Genomic DNA, 25,119 nt, shown 5'->3' with positions numbered 1-25,119 from the left:
GATCATCATTTGCAGTTATGAGATGTCCCTCAAAGGGACTTTTAAGAGCAATTCTCTCTCTCTCTCTCTCTCTCTCTCTCTCTCTCGCCCCCCCCCCCCCCCCCACTTGTATTAAATACACCAAACAAACACACCATCTCTCTCTCTCGACACACACACCCCCCAACTATATATATACATATAATGATATATATGTACATACATATGTATATGTGTGTGTGTGTGGAGGGATATGGGTATATGGGTGGGGTGTCTGTACACACATGTAGTCTGCCTGCTAATGCTCTCTCACCAATCAATATGAATATATGAATACGAATACGAATACGAATATGAATCTGAATGCGAATGATGCGGTGGCGGTGGTGATGGTGGGCGTGAAATGGGAGTGTCGGAGCAGGGAGATGCTGACGTGGAGCCTGGCCAAATTCAGCAAGCCAGGCGATCGTGTGGTAGCCGTCCACGTCATCATCAGCAGTCATAATGATGGGCATAGCCATAGCCATAGCCATAGCCATAGCCATTTCTTTCATTCCCTCTCCGGAGTTTATGATGACTTCTGTCGCCTCAACAATGTGAGGGTTGTGCATCATATATTTTCTTTTGAACCCTTTTCGTTCTGGATTGTTTGTATTATCACCATAATTTACTATGATCTCTCTTTCCTTCCTTGTGTTCAGATTGATTTGCAGCTGAAGGTCATCATCTGCGCTGGAACCTCAGCAAAGCAAGCGTTGGTGAAGGAAGCTAAAAGCTACAATACTGTCAGATTGATACTGGGTACTAGGGATAAGAATAATGCTAGTAGCATACAACCTCCCAGGTATGAAGACACTTGATCCTTCCCTAGGATGGATCCATCCATCCATCCATCCATTACTCATTGCCATGGTAATGGAATGTAATGTAATAATGCATGTATGGTTTGTTGTATTTGGTAAATTGCTCTCCTGTAAATTGCAGAACCTTTCCGATAGCAATGTACTGTTCCCGACACCTATCCACCAGTTGCTCAGTTCTCGTCATCCATTATGGAAGAGTTGTGTTCGAAAGAGCAGGTGCTATGAGAAGCATGGGTAAGTCTATTTGTTTCATGTCAGTTTTAAGCTCTCATCCTTCAGTATGATCTCTAATTTAAGTTTGGTGTAGATTCTGTAATATTAATGAGAATTCTAGTGCCATCATCCTCCTCCTAAATTGCTCCTTCTCATCCCCCCCCCTCCCCTTCCATTTCTAAGTCAGCTGATAGTTTGAAAGGGAAAGGGACTGTAACTCTGAGCATTGAAGTGCAAAAGCGAATAGTGAATGCGAAGAGCACTGGTGAATCAAGGAAGACGTGCGACGAATCTTCGTTGCAGAGACGAATCCATCCGCTATGTTTATGCTTCTTTCACCCTTACAAATACCTAACACAACTTGAACCGAGAAACACAGGTTCTTTGCCTCATTCCATTGCTGCCAAGAGGAAACAACAATCGGTTCAGGAGCTTAAAGGCTCATTCCAGCAGACCTTTCTCCTGAAGTGGAAAGAAGATGAGGGGCCCACTAATCTGGCCAAGACTGCTTCCCCACGTCTTCTAAAATGCTGGAAAGAATCATGTCGAGCAAACGCAAAGGTACGATGCAATAGCAAAGCAAAGATGCCTATCGGATGGCCCTTATTGCATCACTCTATATCCTTGTCCTATGTGAATAAGCCACGCCCACGACTGCTGCACCCGATGACTGTAATAGAATGGGCCTTACAATTACCAGAGCGGACAAAACCACTTCATGTCCGATGTGCTCGAAAGAGATATGCATCGGATCCTTCTATAGATGAGAAGTACCGATTAGAGATGATTTCCGACAATGTGACGGAGGATGATTCAGTAGCATGTACCTCGGAAAAATTGCCTCAACCACAAAGAGATTCTCTGCTCTGCAAAACCATGCCCTGCCTGGTGTTTGAATTTCCTGAACTAGAAAGAGCGACAAATCATTTCTCTATGGGTAAGAACCACCACCATGAGAAAAAGGAAAGATTGTTTCACGTTATTTGTTTTGTTTGTTGAATTAGTGGAAAAACATCTCCAGTACATGTTGATGGTTTACATGGATTTCATTCCAGATAACATCATTGGGAAAGGTGGGTGCAGTGATGTTTACCGCGGGATGCTTCCGAATGGCTGCACTGTGGCTGTCAAATCCTTCAACAATTTGTGCGACTCCGAGAGGGCCTTCTTTACAGAAATGGAGATCGTGAGAAGGTTGCAACATCCACACATTGTGCGGCTTATTGGCCATTGTATCAGTAATTGCCATCGGCGCTACTTGCTTGTCTACACATTCGCACCCGAAGGCGACCTCGAGCAGAAATTGCATGGTACGTGCTCAGGGGTTTCGGTTGGTTTTTGAGAAATCTTGTGGATGTGTAATACAATTAGGTACACATGAGCAAATACTTTCATTTAGTATCATGGAAGATAAGAATGAGCACATTATCTTTTCTTATGCAATAAGAGATGTTAATTGGTCCAATGCTTGCCATTGAAAAGAAAAGAAAAGAAAATAAGCCTTCACAAACCTAGTAAAACAAATCTTGAAAATAGTGCGGTTCATTTTGCTATGCAAACTCAAAATTTCTAGCATAGCTATACTTATAACCTATATGTATGTATACTTGATGAGAAGCAGGTAAAGACAAGGCTGTAGTTCCATGGAACATCCGATACAAAGTCGCTGTTGGCATCGCAGAAGCTTTGGCATACTTGCATAATTCTTCAAGGCCGGTTATACATAGGGATATTAAGTCCTCAAACATCGTTCTTTTATCAGATTTATCACCACAGGTATAGTTTCATCAGCTATTCCTTCTTCCCTCATAACTGGAGTAGTGCCGAAAATAAGTTGAATGAAAGAAGACTAGTTTTGTTGGTCCATAGTTGACAGATTTTGGTCTCTCAAAATGGGCTCCAGCTACATCGTCGCACCTTATCTGCAATGATGTCGTGGGGACATTCGGGTACTTTCATCAGGATTGTATTGACACAGATTAAATTGATGTTTTTTTATATTGACATCATGCTGATTTTTGTTTTTGCAACGTATACATTTCTAAGGTATGAGAGGTTTAACTTATTTCACGTGTAAAATTGGGTAGGTATCTTGCTCCGGAATATTTCATGTTTGGCAAAGTGAATGACAAAACTGATGTTTACTCTTTCGGTGTGGTTTTGCTGGAATTAATCTCTGGCCGGCATCCAACTCAAAATAGGATATCTGAAGAGAACTTGGTGATCTGGGTACGAAAAACTCTTAATTAGCTCTCCACTTCCATTATTGAAAATCTATATCTATATCGATATCGATATCGATATATCTCTGTCTATGTGTTTGATTTATTAAATTGGTTGTTCTAAAGCAAGGGATCTTTACTATTGCAGGCCAAGCCACTTTTGAAGGATGAATCTAGTTTTGGCAGAGCGGTAGATGAAAATCTGAATGGACAATATAATGCATACCAGCTTAAAAATATGATGTTTGCAGCTTCTCTTTGCCTTAGGCAGTCATCCCTAGCAAGACCTTGCATGAAGAAGGTAAAGAGTTTAATATTGATTTCCACTTGAATCATAAGATTTCAAAAACTTTTAACTGTTACTAGTAATAAATAACCTTTCAAACCTGAGGAAATTGGCCCTGAGTATTTACAGATTTTGCACATATTAAAAGAAGGCCATGGTGCAGATGCACACTTCAGACAAGAGCCCAAAAGTATCGACGAATGCTATGATAATATACTTACGTTGAATGATTGTGATCTACGCAACCATTTAAATGTAGCCCTATGTGATCTGGATGATGACGATGATGTGCGATATCATGATCAAAGCATGGATTACCCTAATTCCAATCAATTCATTGAGGAATATCTTCAGCAACGATATAGCCGATCCAGCAGCTTACATGAATTAATATGATTAGGATGTCAATAAAGCTCCCTTGTCATGCCATATATATGAGTGTACATACGGTTGGAGTTTAGGCAATTCATATTACCCACATACATAGCATGCTTGATTATGGAAATATAGTGGGTGAAACAAAATATTTTGGTAATGGAAAATGTTAGCGATTAGGTCAAAAGAAATAAATGAAGAAAATACCTCTGTAAACAAACTTCAAGAGAATTGCACAAAAATGAATCAAGCATGGTCCTGTCAAAGCTAAGCGAATTGATTGTAACACCAGAAATCTCCCCTTAATGTTTCCCCTATTCTTTGGCTTCATCTTTGAATGTTTACAAAACAAATAAAAGAACAGGAAATCAATCTTCTGTAAAACTTAACCACTTGCTCACTATTCTCTATTTCTTTTTGAGCCTTCCTGTGTAAAATGGCTAAAGAAAGGGGCACATGCGAGTGAAATTTGAGATTGTAAGCTTTTGCTTCACGGGTTCATCGGCAAACAAACGACATATTTGGTTGCTATTTTTCATTTCATAGCTTCAAATAAGATCCTTCCAAATTATCGTAATGAATATCAAAGAAATGGTCGGTTGTTAGGGTTGTTTTTCAGGGGAATTACCAGAATGCCACTCACTCGATGAAAATGCCACTTAACATGGTCAATTTCCAAAGTTTTTATTACCACTCCATAATCACAGAGCGTAATTGTGAGGTTTTAATTAACGACATCATCTTAAATTCGCAAAGTTATGATTGAAGCTTTCCATAGTGAAGGTTGTTTTAAGTCAACACAACACTCGAAGACTCAAATGAGCTTTGCATTTTTTCCTTATGATTTATGTTTTGCAATTGTTTCCTCAAAAGTACTTGTTGGTTAAGACAACAACAAGAGCTACTATGATGAACAAATCCAAGCTAAAATCCATGCATCAAGCAAAATATCGAGCTGTCTTTTAAAAGTGCCTTCAGAAAAACCTAATCACAAATTGTTGTTCCTATTATATGATACCCAATATACAACATTATGTTGCAAAGTAAACCTTGTTAACCACTTTGTGCAAGTCACAGAGTTGTTGTTTTACTTTATGTGAGAACTTTAAGCACAAGGTCATGAAGTGAAAAATCTCTATAAGTTTAATACATTCAAATTTTGGTATTAACCATGATAAGAAACCTAATGCTAAGACAAACTGGATTATTGTTGGATGTGGTGAACAAACAAAAGGTTGACAGTAGACCTCAAAAGTACTTGTTGGTTAAGACAACAACAAGAGCTACTATGATGAACAAATCCAAGGTAAAATCCATGCATCAAGCCATATCGAGTTGTCTTTTAAAAGTGCATTTAGAAAAACCTAATCACAAATTGTTGTTCCTATTATATGATACCCAATATACAACATTATGTTGCAAAGTAAGCCTTGTTAACCACTTTGTGCAAGGTCACAGAGTTGTTGTTTTACTTTATGTGAGAACTTTAAGCACAAGGTCATGAAGTGAAAAATCTCTATAAGTTTAATACATTCAAATTTTGGTATTAACCATGATAAGAAACCTATATGCTAAGATAAACTGGATTATTGTTGGATGTGGTGAACAAACAAAAGGTTGACAGTAGACCTCAAAAGTACTTGTTGGTTAAGACAACAACAAGAGCTACTATGATGAACAAATCCAAGGTAAAATCCATGCATCAAGCAATATCGAGTTGTCTTTTAAAAGTGCATTTAGAAAAACCTAATCACAAATTGTTGTTCCTATTATATGATACCCAATATACAACATTATGTTGCAAAGTAAGCCTTGTTAACCACTTTGTGCAAGGTCACAGAGTTGTCATGCATACTAAATTAAGTGTCAATAGCTCTAAAACAAAGACTATGCTTGTCAATAGCCAAAAAAGAGATAAACCATGCATTATGTACAACAATGAGCCACTTGAATGTGTGGAAAGCTTCAAATATCTTGGCCTTGAAGTTCTTTCAAATCATAGATGGAATGAATGTGCTACACGCCACTTAGAGACGGGTAAGCGAGCATACTATGCATTTGAGAACACATGCAATCTTGGAGATATTAAGTGTTGGGTCCTCAAGAAATATCTTTTTGACACTTTGGTGACACCGGTTCTTCTCTATGGGGTGGAAGTATGGGGCGGTAGCATCCCTAAATCTATGTGGAAAGAGTTTGAAAATGTCCAAAAACATTTTCTGGATGTGTTTGGTTCGGGAATTGTAGGCCGCGTTCTTCACGAGGTGGATGGCACTTTGACTGTCACAATAGAGCTGGAATTCGTCCTGCGGGATCCTTAGCTCTCCGGTGAAGTCCTTCATCCAGATTACCACTTTACCGGCTTCTATAGCTGCCATGTGCTCCGCTTCCATTGTCGATAGTGCAACGGACTTCTACAGCCTTGATTGCCACAATACGGCTCCCCCTACATATGTCATGACGTATCCGGATGTAGACTGGTTGGTATCTGCATACGCCGACATGTCCAAATCGGTGAAGCCTTCTAATAGGGGTTTACTGGAGCTTGCAATTTTCCGGAAGCGTCGACCCGACCGGCTTAGCATCCGACATACTGAACCTTTGAAGCACCTTTGTCACGTACTTCCCCTATGACAACCACAACTGTTTCTTCGACCGGTGCCAGATTATGTGCATTCCCAAAATCTGTCTCCTCCTCGAGGTCCCCATGAAGGAATGTTGTCCTAACATCGAGTTGTTTGACCTCGAGGTCCATGCTCGCCGCTATGCTTAGCACAATCTAGATGGACGTCCTCTTGACTACGGGAGCAAAGATCACGTCGAAGTCCACCCCTTTCTTTTGTTGGAAACCCTTCACCACAATACAGGTTTTGTATCTCGGTGGATTTCCAGTGTCTCACGGTTTTAGCTTGTACACCCACTTGTTCTGGAGCACTCTCTTTCCTTTCGGCAACACCATCAATTCATATATGTGGTTCTCATGGAGGGAATCCATCTCATCTTGCATGACACTTAACCACTTTCGGTTGTGGGCGTTCCTCGTTGCTTCTTTGAAGCTTTCTGGCTCCCCCACGTTGTCGTGAAGATCCGTCACTACGTGTGGATCGTGAGGCGGAACCGCCAGGGTTCTGGACCGGAAGGATTCAAAGTCGATACAAGCTTTGGCGAGAAAGTACTTAAGATAGATTGGGAAAGAGAGAAGTTGAGATTAAACGATTGAGAAAGATTGATTGAACTTTTATCTTTGGATTTAAGAAACAAGTTACACCATCAATTTGATAACGAATTTCTTCTTCTTAATTTCATAATAAAAAAAAACGTGTTTTTTCTCCTCCCCCTTCATTCTTTTATAGATGCTCTCATGCATATGATGCATGTGAGGGTACAAGACATGCATAAATTGCATGTTTGCCATTTGGCGCTTATGTATTACATGTGGTGCATGATAACCATGTCACTCATTTTAGCTCTCATGTATGAGAACTTACATGTAAAAGTACAATGATAGAAATATAATTTCAACTAAATAGCATGGCTTAATGGTAAGCCAATTGATTCTTAACTTGGAGGTGCAAGGTTCGAATCTTTCCTTGTCCTCAAATTTTCTAATTTCGTCATGTCTCTCGATTTTTTAATTCTATATCATAGCTAGCGTTGTTAGCTTCGATTCGCATGTTTGAACACAAAAATACGATATCACACGAGCCAGGTATGACCATTTTAATTTACATATATTTATTTATCTAGTCGCCGGACGCCGGTTCGTTGGATGCCGTCGGTTACCAGTGCCTCGCCGGATGCCGTCGCCGGATACCGATGCCGTCGGTTACTGGTGCCTCGCCGGATGCCGTCGCCAGATGCCACCACCTCGCCGTCGCCGGATTGCCGTTGGATGTCGCCGATCTGGTTTTGGTTGGCCAAAACCCTTTACGAGTAGCTAGCCCACCTCCACTCTTAGTTCAAGTTACCTTGAACTCTTTATGCTCCACACATAAACACAAAGATAATATCTTTTGCTCCACCTTATATATGATGAGAGCCGTATTTGTCGTGCCTATGTGGGATATCTCACAATTTTCTTTTTTCCTTTCACAAACTTTATACCCTCATATCTTGACATTTAGTTGTCTGTTTCTCGTGTAATAAAGTGCATTCGAAACCTCCATCATTTTGTACTTAGATATTAAATTTATTTAAAATGTTATCTTCACAACTATTGTATTATGTGATTTATACTCGATTTCGTATGTTTTATGGGATTTTCACACTATTGCCGAAAATCTTCACGACATCCACCCCCACCAAACCGCACGTCCTCCGGTACATGCCAAGAAGAGAGAAAGTGAGATTTTGGCTACGATGATCAATTAGATTCCTCCATGTCTTCATTTTCATCCGCCTTGTTATGTTCATTGTCGAGGTAATCGAGGTCAGGATCCGTGTCTTGTCTTCTCTTGAAAATCTTTACTCTTTTTCCCGCAATGGGTACGACGAACCTTGATCCGTCTAGTTCCGCAAGGTGGTATGTGGCATTATCGTTGGCACTTGTCAGCACATACGGCCCGAACCATCTTCTTGCGAACTTCCTTGTTGTACTGTGTTGATTGTCAAGAGTGCTATCGTAAGCCAAAACCCAATCCCCTTCTTCAATCTTCTTGGGACGAAGTCGATGCGTGTTGTCGAACCGAACTTTGCTCTTTACTCGGGCTGCCTCCATCATCTTTCGCACTTTTTCTAAATCTTCAGGTCTTCTTTCAAGTTGCCTTATCCGCGCCGCTAATAACTCTTCTTGGCTCATCTCGTTCTCCCATGGTATCGCTACCCATGAGGCGATCGTCCTTTCGATGGGCATAATCGGCTTTTGTCCATACATAAGCTCCGTCGGCATATACCCTGTGACCGAGCTATGTGTCATTCTATCGGCCCACAAGGCATAGGGTAATAGTCGTGGCCAATTCCCGACTCGACCGTTGCATGCCCGTACGATGGCTTTAACGATAGGTCCATGCCCTCGCTCGATCTTCCCATTTGCTTCCGGATTGTAGGCAATCGTGAGGGAGAGCTTCACTCCTAGTCTTTCGAAGAGCTCTGTCGCTTCGTGCGCGTCCAACTCCCCTCGGTCGGCCACTATCTTCCCTACACATCCATATCGGCAAACAACATCTTCAAGTAGAAATTTGCAAACGGTTGAAGTCGTCTTATTTGTCAAGGCTCGTCCTTCCACTTGATTCGTCAAGTCTTCCCTCGCCAACGCTAAGTACTTCATTTCTCCCACTCCCATTGGCATCGAGACCAGATGGCTTTAACGATAGGTCCATGCCCTCGCTCGATCTTCCCATTTGCTTCCGGATTGTAGGCAATCGTGAGGGAGAGCTTCACTCCTAGTCTTTCGAAGAGCTCTGTCGCTTCGTGCGCGTCCAACTCCCCTCGGTCGGCCACTATCTTCCCTACACATCCATATCGGCAAACAACATCTTCAAGTAGAAATTTGCAAACGGTTGAAGTCGTCTTATTTGTCAAGGCTCGTCCTTCCACTTGATTCGTCAAGTCTTCCCTCGCCAACGCTAAGTACTTCATTTCTCCCACTCCCATTGGCATCGAGACCAGATCCACCATCCATTTGAAGTGTATGGTGAGTGGGTATGTCGGCTGTAACTCATCACGATGACGTATATTTGAATATATTTGGCAAGTTTCGCATGTGGACACGAAATGGAGTACATCTTTGTACATGCTTGGCCACCAGTACTTCTCCTTCAACTTTTTGAACGTCGCCCATGTTCCTCTATGACCTGCCCAAGCACTCTCGTGGAATTCGGTCATCAACGTCTCTTGCTCTTCTTTCTTTACCACCACTCGACGTGGTATTCCTGTCCTTCTTTTTGGATGTCGCCAAAGGAATCCTCCCTTCAAGAAGTATCGGTAAGCTTTCTTTCGGATCCGTAGGGCCTCCTCCTTTGTCAATGAAGCATTTGTCGTCAATGTTATTAGGAATCTACCGATGAGTAACCACTCTCCTTCGTACTCATTCTCGTTGAAGGTGTGGAGGGTTTGTGTGTCCTGGTCTTCCGCCGACAATCGAGCCATCTTGAAGAAGTCGAGGGCGACATCTTCATCTTCCGAAACCATGTTACTTCTGTTTGAAAATCTTGCCCTCGACAGCATGCCAGCCATGGCGTTCTTCTTCCTTGCAATGTGACGGATCTCTGGGTTTAAAGACTTGATGTAGGCGATCCACCTTAGCATAGAAAAATCCGGGGTCGCACATCCCGAGACCATTCCGAGAATTGGGAGACAATCTGTCTCTATTATCACTTCTGACCCGATCAGGTAATCTTTGTCCGTCTTCACTGCCGACACAATACCCCAAAGTTCCCACTTGACTTGGGCATATCTTTGTTGCCGTTCGCTGAGAACCTTTGCTCCGAACCGGACGACATATCGCGCATTATCTTCACCTTCTTGATTGATGACACACCCGATTCCGGTTGGGCTCATATCTACGGTCACGTAAATTGGTTTCCCTTCGGCATAGTCGGCCTTCCTTAGTGCCGGAGCTTCAAGAAGCAGTTTCTTTAATCTTCGCATCGCCTTTGTGTGCTCGTCTCGCCATTCGAACTTTATTCTTTTCTTTAGTAGTCCATATAACGGTTCGGCGACATGAGCGTAGTGAGGAATCCATATATGATAAAACGCGCACGCTCCAAGGAACCTTCGAAACTCCGTTTGGTTTTCGCATTCTTCTTTCATGTCTTGGATTGCGTTCACTTTGGATGGTGAGGGCTTCCGGCCGTATGCTCCACACAAGTGACCTACCACCAAGATCTCTGGTTGCCCAAATGTGGATTTTTCTCCCGAAAATGTCAAATTCGCATCTTCGAGCCTTTGAAGCACCTTCTCGCAATCTTTTATATGATCCGCAACGAACTTTCTACAACCCTCCTTATCTTTCGATTCATCTTTCTCCTCATCCGAACATCCTTTTATCGGAATATCATCCAAGAATGACATCGTGATGTACGGAATGCAATCCTTCAAGACTTTATTCATGGCATTCACCATATGAGCCACCGAGTTCGTTGCGCCTTGGGGTAAAGTACACATCCACACAAGCCCGATCGGAGTCCTCATGGTTGTAATGCCCCGACTGTCGATCGCCAATTGGAATTGGTCATATCCGGAGTAGAGATCGCCAATGGAGTAGATGGACCGGCCCGCAAACGCTTCGGCAAATTCGTCCACGCTCGGACCGATTCCGGCATTTCAAATAGTCACCTTGTTGACAGGTTGAAGATCTTGGATGAATCGCAATGATCCATTCTTCTTCGGCACCGTGAACCACCTATTAGAATAAGGAGCATTCGACGGTTCTAGAATTCCCATACTCACCTTCTCCTTTAAGAGCTCGATCAGCTTCGGAAGGTGTGCTCTCGGAACCGGTATCGGTTTCAAATTCCAAGGCACATGAGGCACCGTGAAGATCACCATCGGCTCTATAACCTTTGGGTTAGCGCATCCGATTTCTCGTGGGAAGAATGCGAAAGCCTTCCCATGTCTCTCAAGCATATCGCGAAACATTCGCTCCTCTTCTAGGAGAAGGAAATCCTCCTTTCCAACTCATAGCTTCCCCTTCGTCTCTTTGGTGAAGACATGACCTATCTTCTTCGGATCTCTTAAGCTTGGATCGTTAGCGACTTCCTTCATCTTTTGCTAGCTATCTTCCGGTAGCGGAACCGCAACTGGCTTGATCTTCTTATCCACCGTTTTATATTTCGTGTTGATGTCAGCTTCCTTCATCGAGATGCCACGACGGTATTCATCGATGATAGCGTACATGTTGACGGAGTTAACCGAAATCACGCGTTGGTTGTGAAGATAGCTCAAGTCCACGACGTCCTCGATTTCGCCAATGGTGTCGTTAAATGAGGCTTCTTCCATAATATGAGTCACGAACTCTCCATCTTCTATTATGTTCTCTTCTTTCAGCATCTTCTCGAATTCTTGTATCCGACGCTTGTGCTTCTTGTCGGGTAGTACTAGTTTACATGCGCCACTAGGTGTGATACATGTTACTTCTCCTTGCAATCCACGCACTCTTCTTTCTTGTGGGGTCTTGTGATTGCTCGGACTATTTGTGCCCCATGCTTCAATAGTCCGCTCTAAAAATCCGAGGATTCGCCTCCGAGACTATCTCAATTCCTTTCATGATTGGCTCGCACCGTTAGGAATTGGACCGATCTTTGGTTGTCAAGACTCTTTATTCGTGCGAAGGCTGCTTCATTATCGAACACTTTGGTCTCCATCCGAGATGATGTGATATAAGGTTGCCCTAGGATGACAGGATGCGACGCCGATTCTTGTATGAAGAAGTGTTGATCCATCTCCACATCCCCGATCGTGACTTTGATATTGGGACAAGCTCCATACAAGTCCTCCGTAGACTTTGTTGCCGCGCGAATCTTCCATCCGTGGTTTGTATTGATTGGCCATCTTCCCTTTTTGTAGAAGTCGGTTGACATGAGGTTGATCTTCGAGCCGTGGTCGATCAAGGCTACCACGGTCTCTTTCTTCTCCCCGATCTTCACCGGCGTCTCCGTTGTCGCTCGTGCCCAATGAGGTCGAGTATAGTGGCTGTCCACCATATCTTCATCGACTTCGTCTCTTGCCATCGTTATGGCATTCGTTTTTGCTTTTTGTGGCTTCTCTTCTTCCTCGTCCGATTGTTGTCTCTTTCTCTTTACAAGGTCCACGATCGTGTCATGGAACTCCTTCTTCGTAATGCCAAGCAATTCCCTCAAGAACAAAGTTACGTGGCTATCAAGAACTCGTTCTTCGAGAATTTTCTTTAGGTCCGTTGTCTGCTCTATGTCCGACCTTAGCTTATAGGTAGGTATAGTCCTAGTCCTCCGAGCGGGGTCTTCGACACCAACCTTCATGGGCCGCACCGTTTCTTCAACTCGTATGCTCGGCTCCCCTTTTCGGCTTGATTCTCGTTCCTCCGTTTGTGAAGGTTGAGTCGTCTCCGTATCGTCCTTCTTTTTCGCGTTCCTTGTTTCATGTCTTTTTGATGGGCCTTGCTCTTCTATTCTCTTTCTCTTTTCTTCGACGAACACCTCGTGGTTTTCGCACATCACCTCTGCGAGTATGCTGTTGTCGTCCACCGGATCCGACCACCCGGTTATGCTTTGCACGCTTCGGTCCGCAAGCTCTACCTCGTTCGATGTGACTTTTCCCTTCTTCTCATATTTGAGAACGGAAGTCCAAAACTTTGCTCCCGCTCTGGCAGCTTCAGTCTTGTCTTTCCCGACTCTTATTCCGGCCGACGCAGCATAGTGCATCGCATCCACATGAGTCGCATCGGCATCCTCCATAGATTTCTTCATTCCTCCTCTTCCGAAATTCACCCGTAGGGGTCTTCTAGTCTCGCTTGAGCAGATCATGTTGTCCTCTATGTATACAATATTTTGTCGAATCGCCTCTCGAAGGCTCGGACAATCCCTTCTCATGTGGTCCATGCTATCACACCACACGCATCTAAAGGGTTCTTTTCCTTTAGGGCCCCGACGATTCATGTTGGCTAGCGTGACCTTTTCGAACTTCTTCGCTACCTCTTCAATGATGTCGTCATCAATCTTCTTTTGTTCCACATTACTTTGTCTTGGCGGCTCAACTACTTTCGGCGGTCTTGCTTTCTCCGTGGTAGTCGGTCCCATCATGTTGGTGTCATCAACCCATTGGTGACGCTTGTCGAGCCTATTGCATGCCCGCTTCACCGCGATCCAGTCCGCTATGAGCCCATTTGCTTGGGTATCATCTTCGAGAAGAGTCCCCAACTCCCGTCTATCCTTTATGTCCACGGCCTTCAAGAAGTACAAAGTCTTGTCCTCTTCAAGCAACACTTGGTCCGTATTGGGGAGACGACTAAACATCTGGTCAAATTCGTCGTACACCCCCGAGACGCTCATCTTCTTATTTTTCTTCTCTATCCACTTCATGAGGGCATGTCGAGTCATCCTCGTTGAGTCTTCAGTCACGAACTCCACTATTATCATTTTCTCGAACTCAGACCATGTTGTCTTACCTTCTTGAAGCTCGATGACGCGTCTTTGGATGTTGTTGGCGACAACTCTCTTGAAGCTTGCGATTTGACGTGCCTCGGACATGTCCCTCTGATTCATCTCCCTTCTATATGCATCAAGGAACTTCGTAACGTTCCTTCCATCGAATTGGCCCTCGAGCTCTACAACACGATCGACAGCCTTCTCCACGCTCACGTCATTGTCCCGAGATTTCATCATTTGCTCGACGATTAGCATCATTCTTTCGAGCTCTCCTGCTTCGTTGCTTGAGGACGCCATCTCCAAGTATTAATCTCGACTTGATCCTTCCTACCGCCTCTTTCACGTCGGGTTCACCACTTAATTATGTCGTGAAGATCCGTCACTACGCGCGGATCGTGAGGCGGAACCGCCGGGGTTCTGGACCGAAAGGATTCAAAGTCGATACAAGCTTTGGCGAGAAAGTACTTAAGATAGATTGGGAAAGAGAGAAGTTGAGATTAAACGATTGAGAAAGATTGATTGAACTTTTATCTTCGGATTTAAGAAACAAGTTACACCATCAATTTGATAACGAATTTCTTCTTCTTAATTTCATAATAAAAAAAAACGTGTTTTTTCTCCTCCCCCTTCATTCTTTTATAGATGCTCTCATGCATATGATCCATGTGAGGGTACAAGACATGCATAAATTGCATGTTTGCCATTTGGCGCTTATGTATTACATGTGGTGCATGATAACCATGTCACTCATTTTAGCTCTCATGTATGAGAACTTACATGTAAAAGTACAATGATAGAAATATAATTTCAACTAAATAGCATGGCTTAGTGGTAAGCCAATTGATTCTTAACTTGGAGGTGCAAGGTTCGAATCCTTCCTTGCCCTCCTTGTATATGTATATATATTTATATATTTATTTATCTAGTCGCCGGACGCCAGTTCGTCGGATGCCGCCTCGCCGTCGGATGTTGGTGTCTCACTGGCGTCGGATCACCGGCTCCATCTCCGGTCTGGTTTTGGTTGGCCAAAACCCTTTACGAGTAGCTAGCCCATCTCCACTCTTAGTTCAAGTTACCTTGATTTCTCTATGCTCCACACATAGACACAAAGATAATATCTTTTGCTCCACCTTATATATGATGAGAGCCGTATTTGTCGTGCCTATGTGGGATATCTCACAATTTTCTTTTTTCCTTTCACAAACTTTATACCCTCATATCTTGACATTTAGTTGTCCATTTCTCGTGTAATAAAGTGCATTCGAAACCTCCATCATTTTGTACTTAGATATTAAATTTATTTAAAATGTTATCTTCACAATTATTGTATTATGTGATTTATACTCGATTTTGTACGTTTTATGGGATTTTCACACTATTGCCGAAAATCTTCACGACAACGTCGGTCAACAGTATTCACTCTTCTTCCGAAAATCTCCAGGGGACCCTTCTCTCTCTTAGAGGGTATCTCGGTCCTTAGTTCTGACCACCGGTTCCTCTATCTGTTCTTCATCCAAATTTGATTTGGGATCTTGTCCGGTTCCGGTGTCTGATTCTTCTTCTTCGATCGATTCGGTTCTTTGTTCGAATCCAACCGGTTCAGCATGGTCTTCGGTTGACATCCGACTTCCGATTGGATGTGTCGTAGCATCTTCCAACCGATCTTTGATGGTCAACCCAGAGTCCACTATCTTCTTCTCTGACTCCCAATCGACAATGGTTTTGTCTTCCATGAAGACTATGTCTCAACTCCTGGAAAACCTTCTTGTTGACCAAGTTCCATACTCGGTAACCGAACTCATCATCGTCGTATCCAAGGAATATGCACATTCGGGATTTCGGGTGCAATTTCACTCTCTTGTCCTTTGCTACATGCACGTAGGCGAGACAGCTGAATACCTTCAGATGCCGGTAAGACATGTCTTTACTGGTCCATACTCTATCTAGTGCGTCTCTGTCCAAGGGTGTTGAGGGTGATCGATTTATTAGATAGGTCACCGTCATCAGTGCCTCAGCCCAAAATGTGTTGGACAACTTAACATGTGCCAACATACTTCGATTCTCTCCATCATAGTCTGGTTCATCCTTTTAGCCAATCCGTTTAGATCCGTTGCCTTCGGCATGATAAATTCGACTCACAGTACTCCTTGAATTGCTCCCGGTACTCTCCACCATTGTCGACTCGAATTGCCTTCAGCTTCCGGCCGGTTTCTCTTTCCACTCTTGCATGGAGCTCCTTGAAGATGGTCAGTACTTGATCCTTCGTCTTCAGTGGTGAGACCCATAGCTTCCGGTTGTGGTCATCTATGAACGTCACGAAGTACTACGGCTCAGCATGTGACTTCGTGTCCACCTAGTATACATCGGTATGCACAAGCGCTAGTGGTTCTTTCCATCTTGACGGTGGTCTCGACCGGAAAGAGGTTCGGTTCTGCTTGCTGACCAAACAATCTGTGCACTTCTAGAGTTGCACGTCTTTCACCTCCGGAATGAGGTTATCTTTGGCAAGTCTCCACATTCCCTTCTGGCTCATGAGGCACAACCTATTGTGCCACAACTCACCAGCAGTGTTGGATACCATGTTCACTTCTTCCCGACATATCCTGGCATGCATCAAGTACAACATGTTGATCTTTCGGGCTTGGGTCACGATCAAGCTTCCTTTGCCGAATTTCATAAATCTGTTCCGGATGCTACCCATGAAGCCTTCATAATCCAACCGACCGACCGATATCAGGTTCAACCGAACCTCTGGAACGTGTCAGACAACTTTGAGCAACAATTTGCACCCGGTTGACGTTATCAGCAATACGTCTCCTATGCCAACAATTCGGTGTTGCGAATTCGATCCCTCCGGATGGGATCCGGATGAGAACCGGACAAGCTAGATTGGATGAGCCAAAGGATGGAACCAGATTGGACAGATCCGGAAGGTATCGTATCCGGATGAATCCGGTGTGAATTGCATCCAGGGACATATATGTATATATGTTTCTAGAGTGTCTATCATGGCTATATATGTAAATAGCCCTAAAGTCATAAAAGTATAAATATCACTTAGGGCACTTGAGATATATGTAGTTGTTGGAGTTGTTATTATTGTATAGAGAGAGACACAGAGAGAGCAACATAGAAACAGAAAGCATTTTCTGTTGTAACTACCGGTTGGCAAAGACATAGAGCTTGAGGTCGTTACCTCTGAGTCTCAATTTGTATTCTTCCTGTCATAGTGACAGTTTGGATTCTATGGGCTCTCGTGGTTTTTCTCGATCAGGGTTTTCCACGTTAATATCTTGTGTCGTCTTCTTTCAATTCTTTGTTTTCTTCCATCAAGTGATCAAGACTCGGTTGTGGCTGAGCATTATTCCGCGCTATTCCTCAGAAACTGGTATCAGAGTGAACAACAAATGGTGGATTCATTCAGAAACATGTTCAAGCTCACCGGCTCCAACTATTCAGTGTGGAAGTCGAAGATGAGGGACATGCTTGTGATCAAAGATCTTTGGCTTCCGGTATAGCTCGGGGACAAGAAACCAGACAAGATCGATGCCACAACGTGGGAGGTGATGCATATGAAGACGATGGAATAGATTAGGTGTTTCATCGACATGAGCCTGTACAACAACTTCAATGAAGAAAGCAAGGCTCATGTGCTTTGGGAGAAAATCGGTACCATGTTGGAGAATAAAAACGTCATAAATCAGCTTTCGGTATTCCAGAAGTTAGTGAGACTCCGATATCAAGACAAATCGAGTATGGCAGAGCACTTGAATGCTTTCCAGGGGCTCATAAACCAAACAACCTCGCTGGAAGTACCTCTAGACGACGAGGTACTTGTGTTGCTCCTGCTTGGTTCCCTCCGGGATAGTTAGGAGACGCTAGTTGTCACATTGGGCAACACCGGGCCGGAAGGAAAACAGTTGTCCCTGGCAAGGGTAAAATCAAGCTTACTGGATGAAGAAGCTCACCGGAAGGACTGGGAGTCCAAAACTGATCTGAAGGCCTTGGTTATGGAAGACGACCATAACTGAGGAAGAGGCCAGAATCGGAGTCCCCAAAACCGGGACAAATCGGGGATGAGGTCGAACCCAAGGGGGAGGCCCACTTGCTTTTATTGCGGAAAGCCAAGGCTTGTCCATAAGAATTGCCGACACTTCCGTAAGAAGAAAGGAACCGACAATGTCGACTCGAAGAAGAGTCCGGACCAGAGGAGTTTGGATCAGAAAGGAACATTGACAATCGCAACAAGTGAAGAAGAACTGCTGCTAATCACCGAGGAGAGTGAGTTGCATCTTGTTAGCGATGAAATGACATGGGTGATCTACTTCGGCGTGTCATTCCATCTGACCCCCGACCGGAAGTGCTTCGCATCATACAAAGTCGGCGATCACGGTTCTGTCCCGATGGGAAATGAAGGTGCATGCCGAATTGTCGGCATAGGAGATGTGTTGCTGATGAAGTCAATCGGGTGCAAGTTGTTGTTGAAGGATGTCCGACACATTCCGTAGGGTCGGTTGAACTTGATATCAGCCGATCGGCTAGATGAGGAAGGCTACATGGGTAGCATCGGGAACAGAGTCATGAAGTTCAGCAAAGGAAGCTTGATTGTGGCCTGAGCCTGGAAGATCAACACTCTGTACTTGATGCATGCCCAGATTACAATGCCAGTGAGTTGTGGCACAAGAGGTTGTGGCACATGAGCCAGAAGGGAATGCAGAGACTTGCCGAAGATAACCTCATTCCTTGCGTATTCTCTGTGTTCCTCTCTCTCTCTCTCTCTCTCTCTCTTTCAAAGCTCTCTGTAAGTTCACTCCGGCCATCGTTTTCTACGTTCTATAGCTCGTTGGAAAGCTCTTTGAGAGAGCTTTCTAAAGAATGTTCATTTACTGAATTCTGTTAACGTGGCGAGAAGTTATGAGCATTTTCATCCGCAGCCATCTTTGCCCCACGATTCCTCAAACGGAAGGTAGATTTTGAAGCCCTAAATCGAGTGAAAGGTATATTCTCTCTCCTTCCCTCTTTGTCTCTCTTTTCCCGTACGGTTTGTCCCTACAATGGCAAATACTCGTAAAACCGCCGCAAAGTTTGGGGGTATGATTGATAATGAGCCGAGATCACCAACAAATATCGATTCTAATGCAATGGACAAAATGCTTATGAGTCACTTGATTTCTCTTCAAGAAACCATAAACAAGCAAGGTGAAGAGATTAGGATGTTAATGAAAGAGAATACTAAGCTCCAAAGTGTTGTCATTGAGAATGAAAGTCTTAAACAAGTGGTTGCAAAACTTCAAGAAGAGATTCAAGAATGTAAAAGAGCTTCATTTGAAACAAATGAGCGCCTTAACAAGATTGAGTTAAAGGAAGCATTAAAAGAAGAAAAATTGGACACGATGAGGCGGGATGTAAGTGAGATGAAAAATGTATGTACAACGAAGTCATGGGCCGATGTATGTGGTGGGGATGTGTTATCAAACTCATCTAATATGCAGGTGATGCATCAAGAGAAGAATATAGAAAGCATAGATGTCCGAGAATTGAAAGAACGCGAACGACGATCAAAGAACATTGTCGTCCGTGGGATTAAAGAAGAGAGTATGGAAACACCCGCATCCCTTGGAAAGGCCATTGGTGAATTTTTTAGCATGCATTATGGGATGTCAGATGTGAATGTATATGGGGCACACCGAGTTGGGAAACATGGTGTTACTCGCTCCGGAGAAAGGCCTATTGTATGTACAATGACAGATGATACAAAGCGGCGGATCATACTCGAAAATAGTTGGGTATACCTGAAAGGTACACAATGCTTTGTGAGTGAAGATCGTACTATCTCACAACAAAATGCTCGTCGTAAAGCATATGAAGAAAGATTGAAAAACAAGGTTAAGGATGTGCCTAAAGATGGAAATGTAGGCAAATAGGGACACGTGATCTATGAGACTAACCCACGCCTTTTACGACTATGCTTTTGGAACTGCAATGGATACCCATGGAATGCGGGATTTGGCATAGAGGAGTTCACCAATGACTCGGATATCACACTTCTTGTTGAAACATGGGAGCATGATACTCAAAGGATTCAAGGTTTAGGAAACTATAATGTACACTCTTTGATATGGAAGAAAAATCCAAGACAAAGAAGAGGACAAGGAGGGGTGGCATGTTTGATTAAGAAGGAAATAGAGAAATATGTGTCAATCATAAAAAATGATGAAAATAAATGCTACATATGGCTCAAAATAGAAACACCTAATGATTTGCCCACTTTTGTTGTTGGATGTTACATTCCTCATCAAGATTCTAACTTTTATGCGTGTTTGGATAAAGATCAACTGTTTGCCAATCTAGAAGATGATATTGCTTATTTCAAATCCAAAGGGGAAGTTATTGTCTTTGGTGACATGAATGCTCGTACACGAAGTTTCCAACTTGATTCACAAGAATCTTTCATGCCACATATCTCAAGGATGCAAGAGGATATGCAAATGTATAACCGCTCTTCTAGTGATGAAAAAGATCCGGACCAATTTGGGAAGTTACTCCTACAAATGTGCAATAGTACCGGATTGCTTATTGCAAATGGTATTTCCTTATGGCCCAACACTAATGGTTTTACATGTAGAAAATACAACGGAAATAGTGTGATTGATTATGTGCTACTTTCCGAAGGTATTTTGGATCGTATACATAAATTCTCACTTGGTGAATGGACACCGGAATCAGATCATAGGCCTTTATGTATTGATCTCAAATGTATGCATAGGTTTGATTGTGAGAAGGCTATTGAAGATAATAAACAACCGCACTTGAGCATGAACCTTAAGCGAGCACCCATGTATTCCAAGATGGTTGAGGATATGTTACAAATGACAAAGATACAACATGGTGCCACACTAGAATGCAAATGGGAAGCTTTCAAGAAAGTCATTCTCTCATGTACAAACAAATGTTTTTCGACCAACCGCACATCTTGGAAATGCACCAAGAAACTTAGGAAAAAATGGTTTGATAAAGAATGTCGTGAAGCTCGAAAGTGCCTTATGGTTTTGGATGTAGTTAAGGATAAAGAGAATTACCAAAAGCATTTGCATGAGTATAAAAGGCTTATTCAAAGAAAGAGAAGAATATGGGAAGTTACTCAACAATTTATCCAAACGCAAGAGAAAGCACATGCATGTGCTAAATTTTGGGGAAATCTAAAGGGAAAACGTGTTGAGAGTTATGGTGACTTAACTCTTCATGACTTGTCTATGCATTGTAAGAATTTATATGAGTTATCTCTTGCCGGAAAGATGATGTGTTATGGTTCTCTTTCACATATGCCTTCCTTCTTTACAATTGAAGATATATGCATAGGACTTAAGAAATTGGCCTCTCGAAAGGCAAGCGATCTTCAATGTATAAAGGCTGAAATGCTCAAATGGACGGGAAAGGAAGCACATATATGGATAAGAGATATGTTTAATGATGCATTGCAACATGGTATGCCGTACGATTGGACTACAAATTGGATCAAACCTTTACATAAAGGTGGAGATATAAATAATGTAAACAACTATCGAACCATCATGGTTGGCTCATTAATGGCAAAACTATTTGGATGTATAATGGAATCAAAGATAAGTGTATGGGCTGAAAAAAGTGGTAAGAGAGCTTATGGACAAGCTGGCTTTCGGAAACACCATAGCACCATTGATCACCTTATCACCCTTCGAGTATTAATGGAGGAAAGTCGCCTTAGAGGTAAAGGTTTATATTGTTGCTTTGTAGACTTCAAGAAAGCTTTTGATATGGTACCTCGTGAGCATCTTTGGAGGCGAATGGAAGAACTTGAGGTGCCAAGTGAATATATGCTTGCAATTTCCCGAATTTATGAGAAGGTTATATGTTGTGTGCGCATGAGAGATAAACTTTCAGATTTTTTCAAAAGCACTATTGGTGTTAAGCAAGGATGCCCACTCTCACCAACACTATTTGGTCTATGCATTGATGAATTGGAAGAAATGGTTACCAAGTTTGCAAAGGAAGAATGTGTTGAAGAAGTTGCCATTGGGAATGTTGTGATTATGCTTTTGCTATATGCAGATGATGTAGTGCTTTTTGCAAATACTTTAGGAGATGCACAAAAGCTTATGAAGGCATTGGAAAAATTTTGCATGCATACTAAATTAAGTGTCAATAGCTCTAAAACAAAGATTATGCTTGTGAAGAGCCAAAAAAGAGATAAACCATGCATTATGTACAACAATGAGCCACTTGAATGTGTGGAAAGCTTCAAATATCTTGGCCTTGAAGTTCCTTCAAATCATAGATGGAATGAATGTGCTACACGCCGCTTAGAGGCGGGCAAACGAGCATACTATGCATTTGAGAACACATGCAATCTTGGAGATATTAAGTGTTGGGTCCTCAAGAGATATTAAGTGTTGGGGTGGTAGCATCCCTAAGTCTATGTGGAAAGAGTTTGAAAATGTCCAAAAGCATTTTCTTACCAAGTTTCTACAAGTTAAGAAACAAACGCCCTACACCCTCCTCCTCCTTGAGACGGGATCGCTTCCCATTGAGATCATGGCCATGGAAAGGGTTGTTGAATACATGCTTAAGGTTCAAAAAAGTCCCTCACATCGACTTCCTAGAATTGCGTGGGAAGCAAGCAAAAAGATCCAAAAGACGCATAAAAGCAAAATTTTGTGTTCCGGTTGGATGCAAGATATAGAAAAATGGTTTGGTAGATGGGATGCGAGACACTTGCTTCATGATGCATCATTAGATTCCTCTGTAAATGAGGCATTTTTGCAACGCCAATGTATCATGACATGGGACAAATGTGGAGGCTCACGCTTCACACATTATACTACACATGTTGCACCTAACTACAAAACCATATTCTTCGCGGAAAGGGGAAATCGTACACATCCATACATGTTAGAGCCCATACCGTTATCTGCCATTCGAACCATTGCTTCCATGCGACTTAGCTCACATGCATTGCGATGTGAAACAGGGCGTTGGGGTACAAGTGATGAGAGTGGTCGGCTATGCACACTTTGCCCTAAACAAGTTCGCGAGTCTGAGTATCACACTTTGATACAATGCTCTGCCTTTGATCATATTCGACCATGCTTTCCACATCTCTTCGATCGAGCCCAATCTTTGCATGAATTCCTCTCACAACCACAATGTGCACTCTCGATTGCAACATTCCTTGGTAAAGTTCTTGAACATCGAGAGTCACTACTCACTTTCACACGTATCACGTGAAATGTAATATTTTTGGTCTCATAGGTCATATTTGATCTCCGAAGACGATAATATAATCTATCTATCTATCTATCTATTCCAGAGGTGAAAGACATGTAGCTTGAGAAGTGCACTGACTATTTGGCCGGCAAGCAGAACCAAACCTCCTTCCAAACCCGACGACCGTCAAGATGGAATGCATCGTTGGAAATTGTGCATACCAATGTATGCCAAGTGGACAGGAAGTCACATGCCGGATCACAGTACTTCGTGATGTTCATAGATGACCACAACCGGAAGTTGTGGGTCTCACAGTTGAAGAAGTAGGCTTAGGTGTTGTCCGCATCAAGGAATTCCATGCGAGAGTGGAAAGGGAAACTAGCCGGAAGTTGAAGGCAGTTCGAGCGGACAACGGAGGGGGAAGTTTGAGGAGTACTACCAGTCAAAGGGAATCTAGATTGAATTTACCATGCCGAATACACCGGAGCTGAACAGATTGGTCAAAAGGATGAACTGGACTGCGATAAAGAGAGTCTGGAGCATGTTGGTACATGCCAAGTTACCCAAGACGTTTTGGGCTGAGGCGCTGATGATGGCGACATACGTGATTAACAGAACACCCTCAACACCCTTGGACGGAGACACACCGCAGAGAGTATGGACTAGTAAAGATGTGTCTTACTAGCATTTGAAGGTGGTCTGTTGTCTCGCTTATGTAAATGTTGCAAAGGACAAGAGAACGAAATTCGATCCGAAGTCCCGGCCATGCATATTCCTTGGATACGGCGATGATGACTTCGGGTACTGAGTGTGGGACTTGGTTGACAAGAAGGTCTTTCGGAGTCGAGACATAGTCTTCAGGGAAGACAAGACAATTGCTAACTGGGAGTCGGAGAAGAAGATAGTGGACTCCAGGTCGACCGACAAAGATCGGTTGAAAGACACAAGGACCCATTGCGCCGGAAGCCATATGACACTCAAAGAACCGGCCAAATTCGGACAAGAAACCGAATCGGTCGAAGAAAAAGAATCGGACATTGAAACCGAACAAGACCCCGAATCGAATTTGGATGAAGAACAAATGGAGGAACTGGTGGTCGAAAATCAAGGACGGAGATATCCTCTCAGAGAGAGAAGGCATCTCCCAAAGATTTCCGGATGCAAAGCATGTGTTGCTGATCGACGAGGGGGAGTTGGAAAGCTTCGAGGAAGCAAAGAAAGACACCCACAACCGCAAGTGGTTAAGTGCCATGTAGGACGAGATGGATTCCGTGCATGAGAACCAGACATATGAATTGATGGAGTTGCTGAAAGAAAAGACAACACTTAGGAACAAGTGGGTGTACAAGCTCTAACTTGGAGACGCCAGAAGTCCAACGAGATACAAAGCCCGGATCATGGTGAAGGGCTTCCAGCAGAAAAAGGGGGTGGATTTCGACGAGATCTTTGCCCCGGTAGTCAAGTTGACATCCATCCGGACTGGGTTGAGCTTTACGGCAAGCATGGACCTTGAGGTCGAGCAGCTAGACGTTAATATGGCATTCCTGCACGGTGACCTCGAAGAAGAGATCTACATGCAACATCTGGAGGGGTTTGTCATGAAAGGGAAGGAGCACCTGGTATACCGGTTGAAGAAGAGCTTATACAGACTGAAGCAAGCTCCTCGGCAATGGTACCAGAAGTTCAACTCCTTCATGACCGACCAAGGATACCACAAGACGTAGGCTGACCACTACATATTTGTGAAGAAGTTCGACAGAGGAGACTTCCTGATACTCCTGCTGTATGTGGACGACATATTGATTGTCAGACGGAACTGTATCAAAATCAGAATGCTGAAGAAGGCTTTGAACCGGTCATTCGCAATGAAAGATATG

General features: G+C 43.2%; 1 protein-coding gene across 1 annotated transcript; it reads left to right on the top strand.

Annotated features, from left to right (window-relative positions):
* The first annotated feature begins 332 nt into the window (after nucleotides 1-332).
* LOC147864218 (protein kinase STUNTED-like) lies at nucleotides 333-4,327 on the top strand. Its single transcript, XM_087319737.1, has 10 exons — nucleotides 333-575; nucleotides 681-823; nucleotides 964-1,076; nucleotides 1,243-1,992; nucleotides 2,111-2,365; nucleotides 2,677-2,831; nucleotides 2,925-3,004; nucleotides 3,143-3,284; nucleotides 3,426-3,578; nucleotides 3,693-4,327. Exons 1-10 carry the CDS (start codon nucleotides 333-335, stop codon nucleotides 3,957-3,959), a joined length of 2,301 nt encoding a protein of 766 aa, XP_087175863.1. The 3' UTR covers nucleotides 3,960-4,327.
* The last annotated feature ends 20,792 nt before the right edge of the window (nucleotides 4,328-25,119 follow it).

The sequence above is a fragment of the Azolla caroliniana genome, unplaced genomic scaffold (genome assembly GCF_043228905.1).
Source record: "Azolla caroliniana isolate FFs.n. ecotype wild unplaced genomic scaffold, voAzoCaro1.0.p SCAF_5, whole genome shotgun sequence".
Taxonomy (NCBI): Eukaryota; Viridiplantae; Streptophyta; class Polypodiopsida; order Salviniales; family Salviniaceae; genus Azolla; species Azolla caroliniana.
This window is presented reverse-complemented; position numbering and strand designations above follow the sequence as displayed.

Coding starts and splice junctions, on each gene's coding strand:
- LOC147864218 (XM_087319737.1), top strand. CDS start 333: ATGAATCTGAATGCGAATGATGCGGTGGCGGTGGTGATGGTGGGCGTG. Junction 3,005..3,142: donor GATGTCGTGGGGACATTCGG/GTACTTTCATCA, acceptor AAAATTGGGTAG/GTATCTTGCTCCGGAATATT. Junction 3,285..3,425: donor AAGAGAACTTGGTGATCTGG/GTACGAAAAACT, acceptor TTACTATTGCAG/GCCAAGCCACTTTTGAAGGA.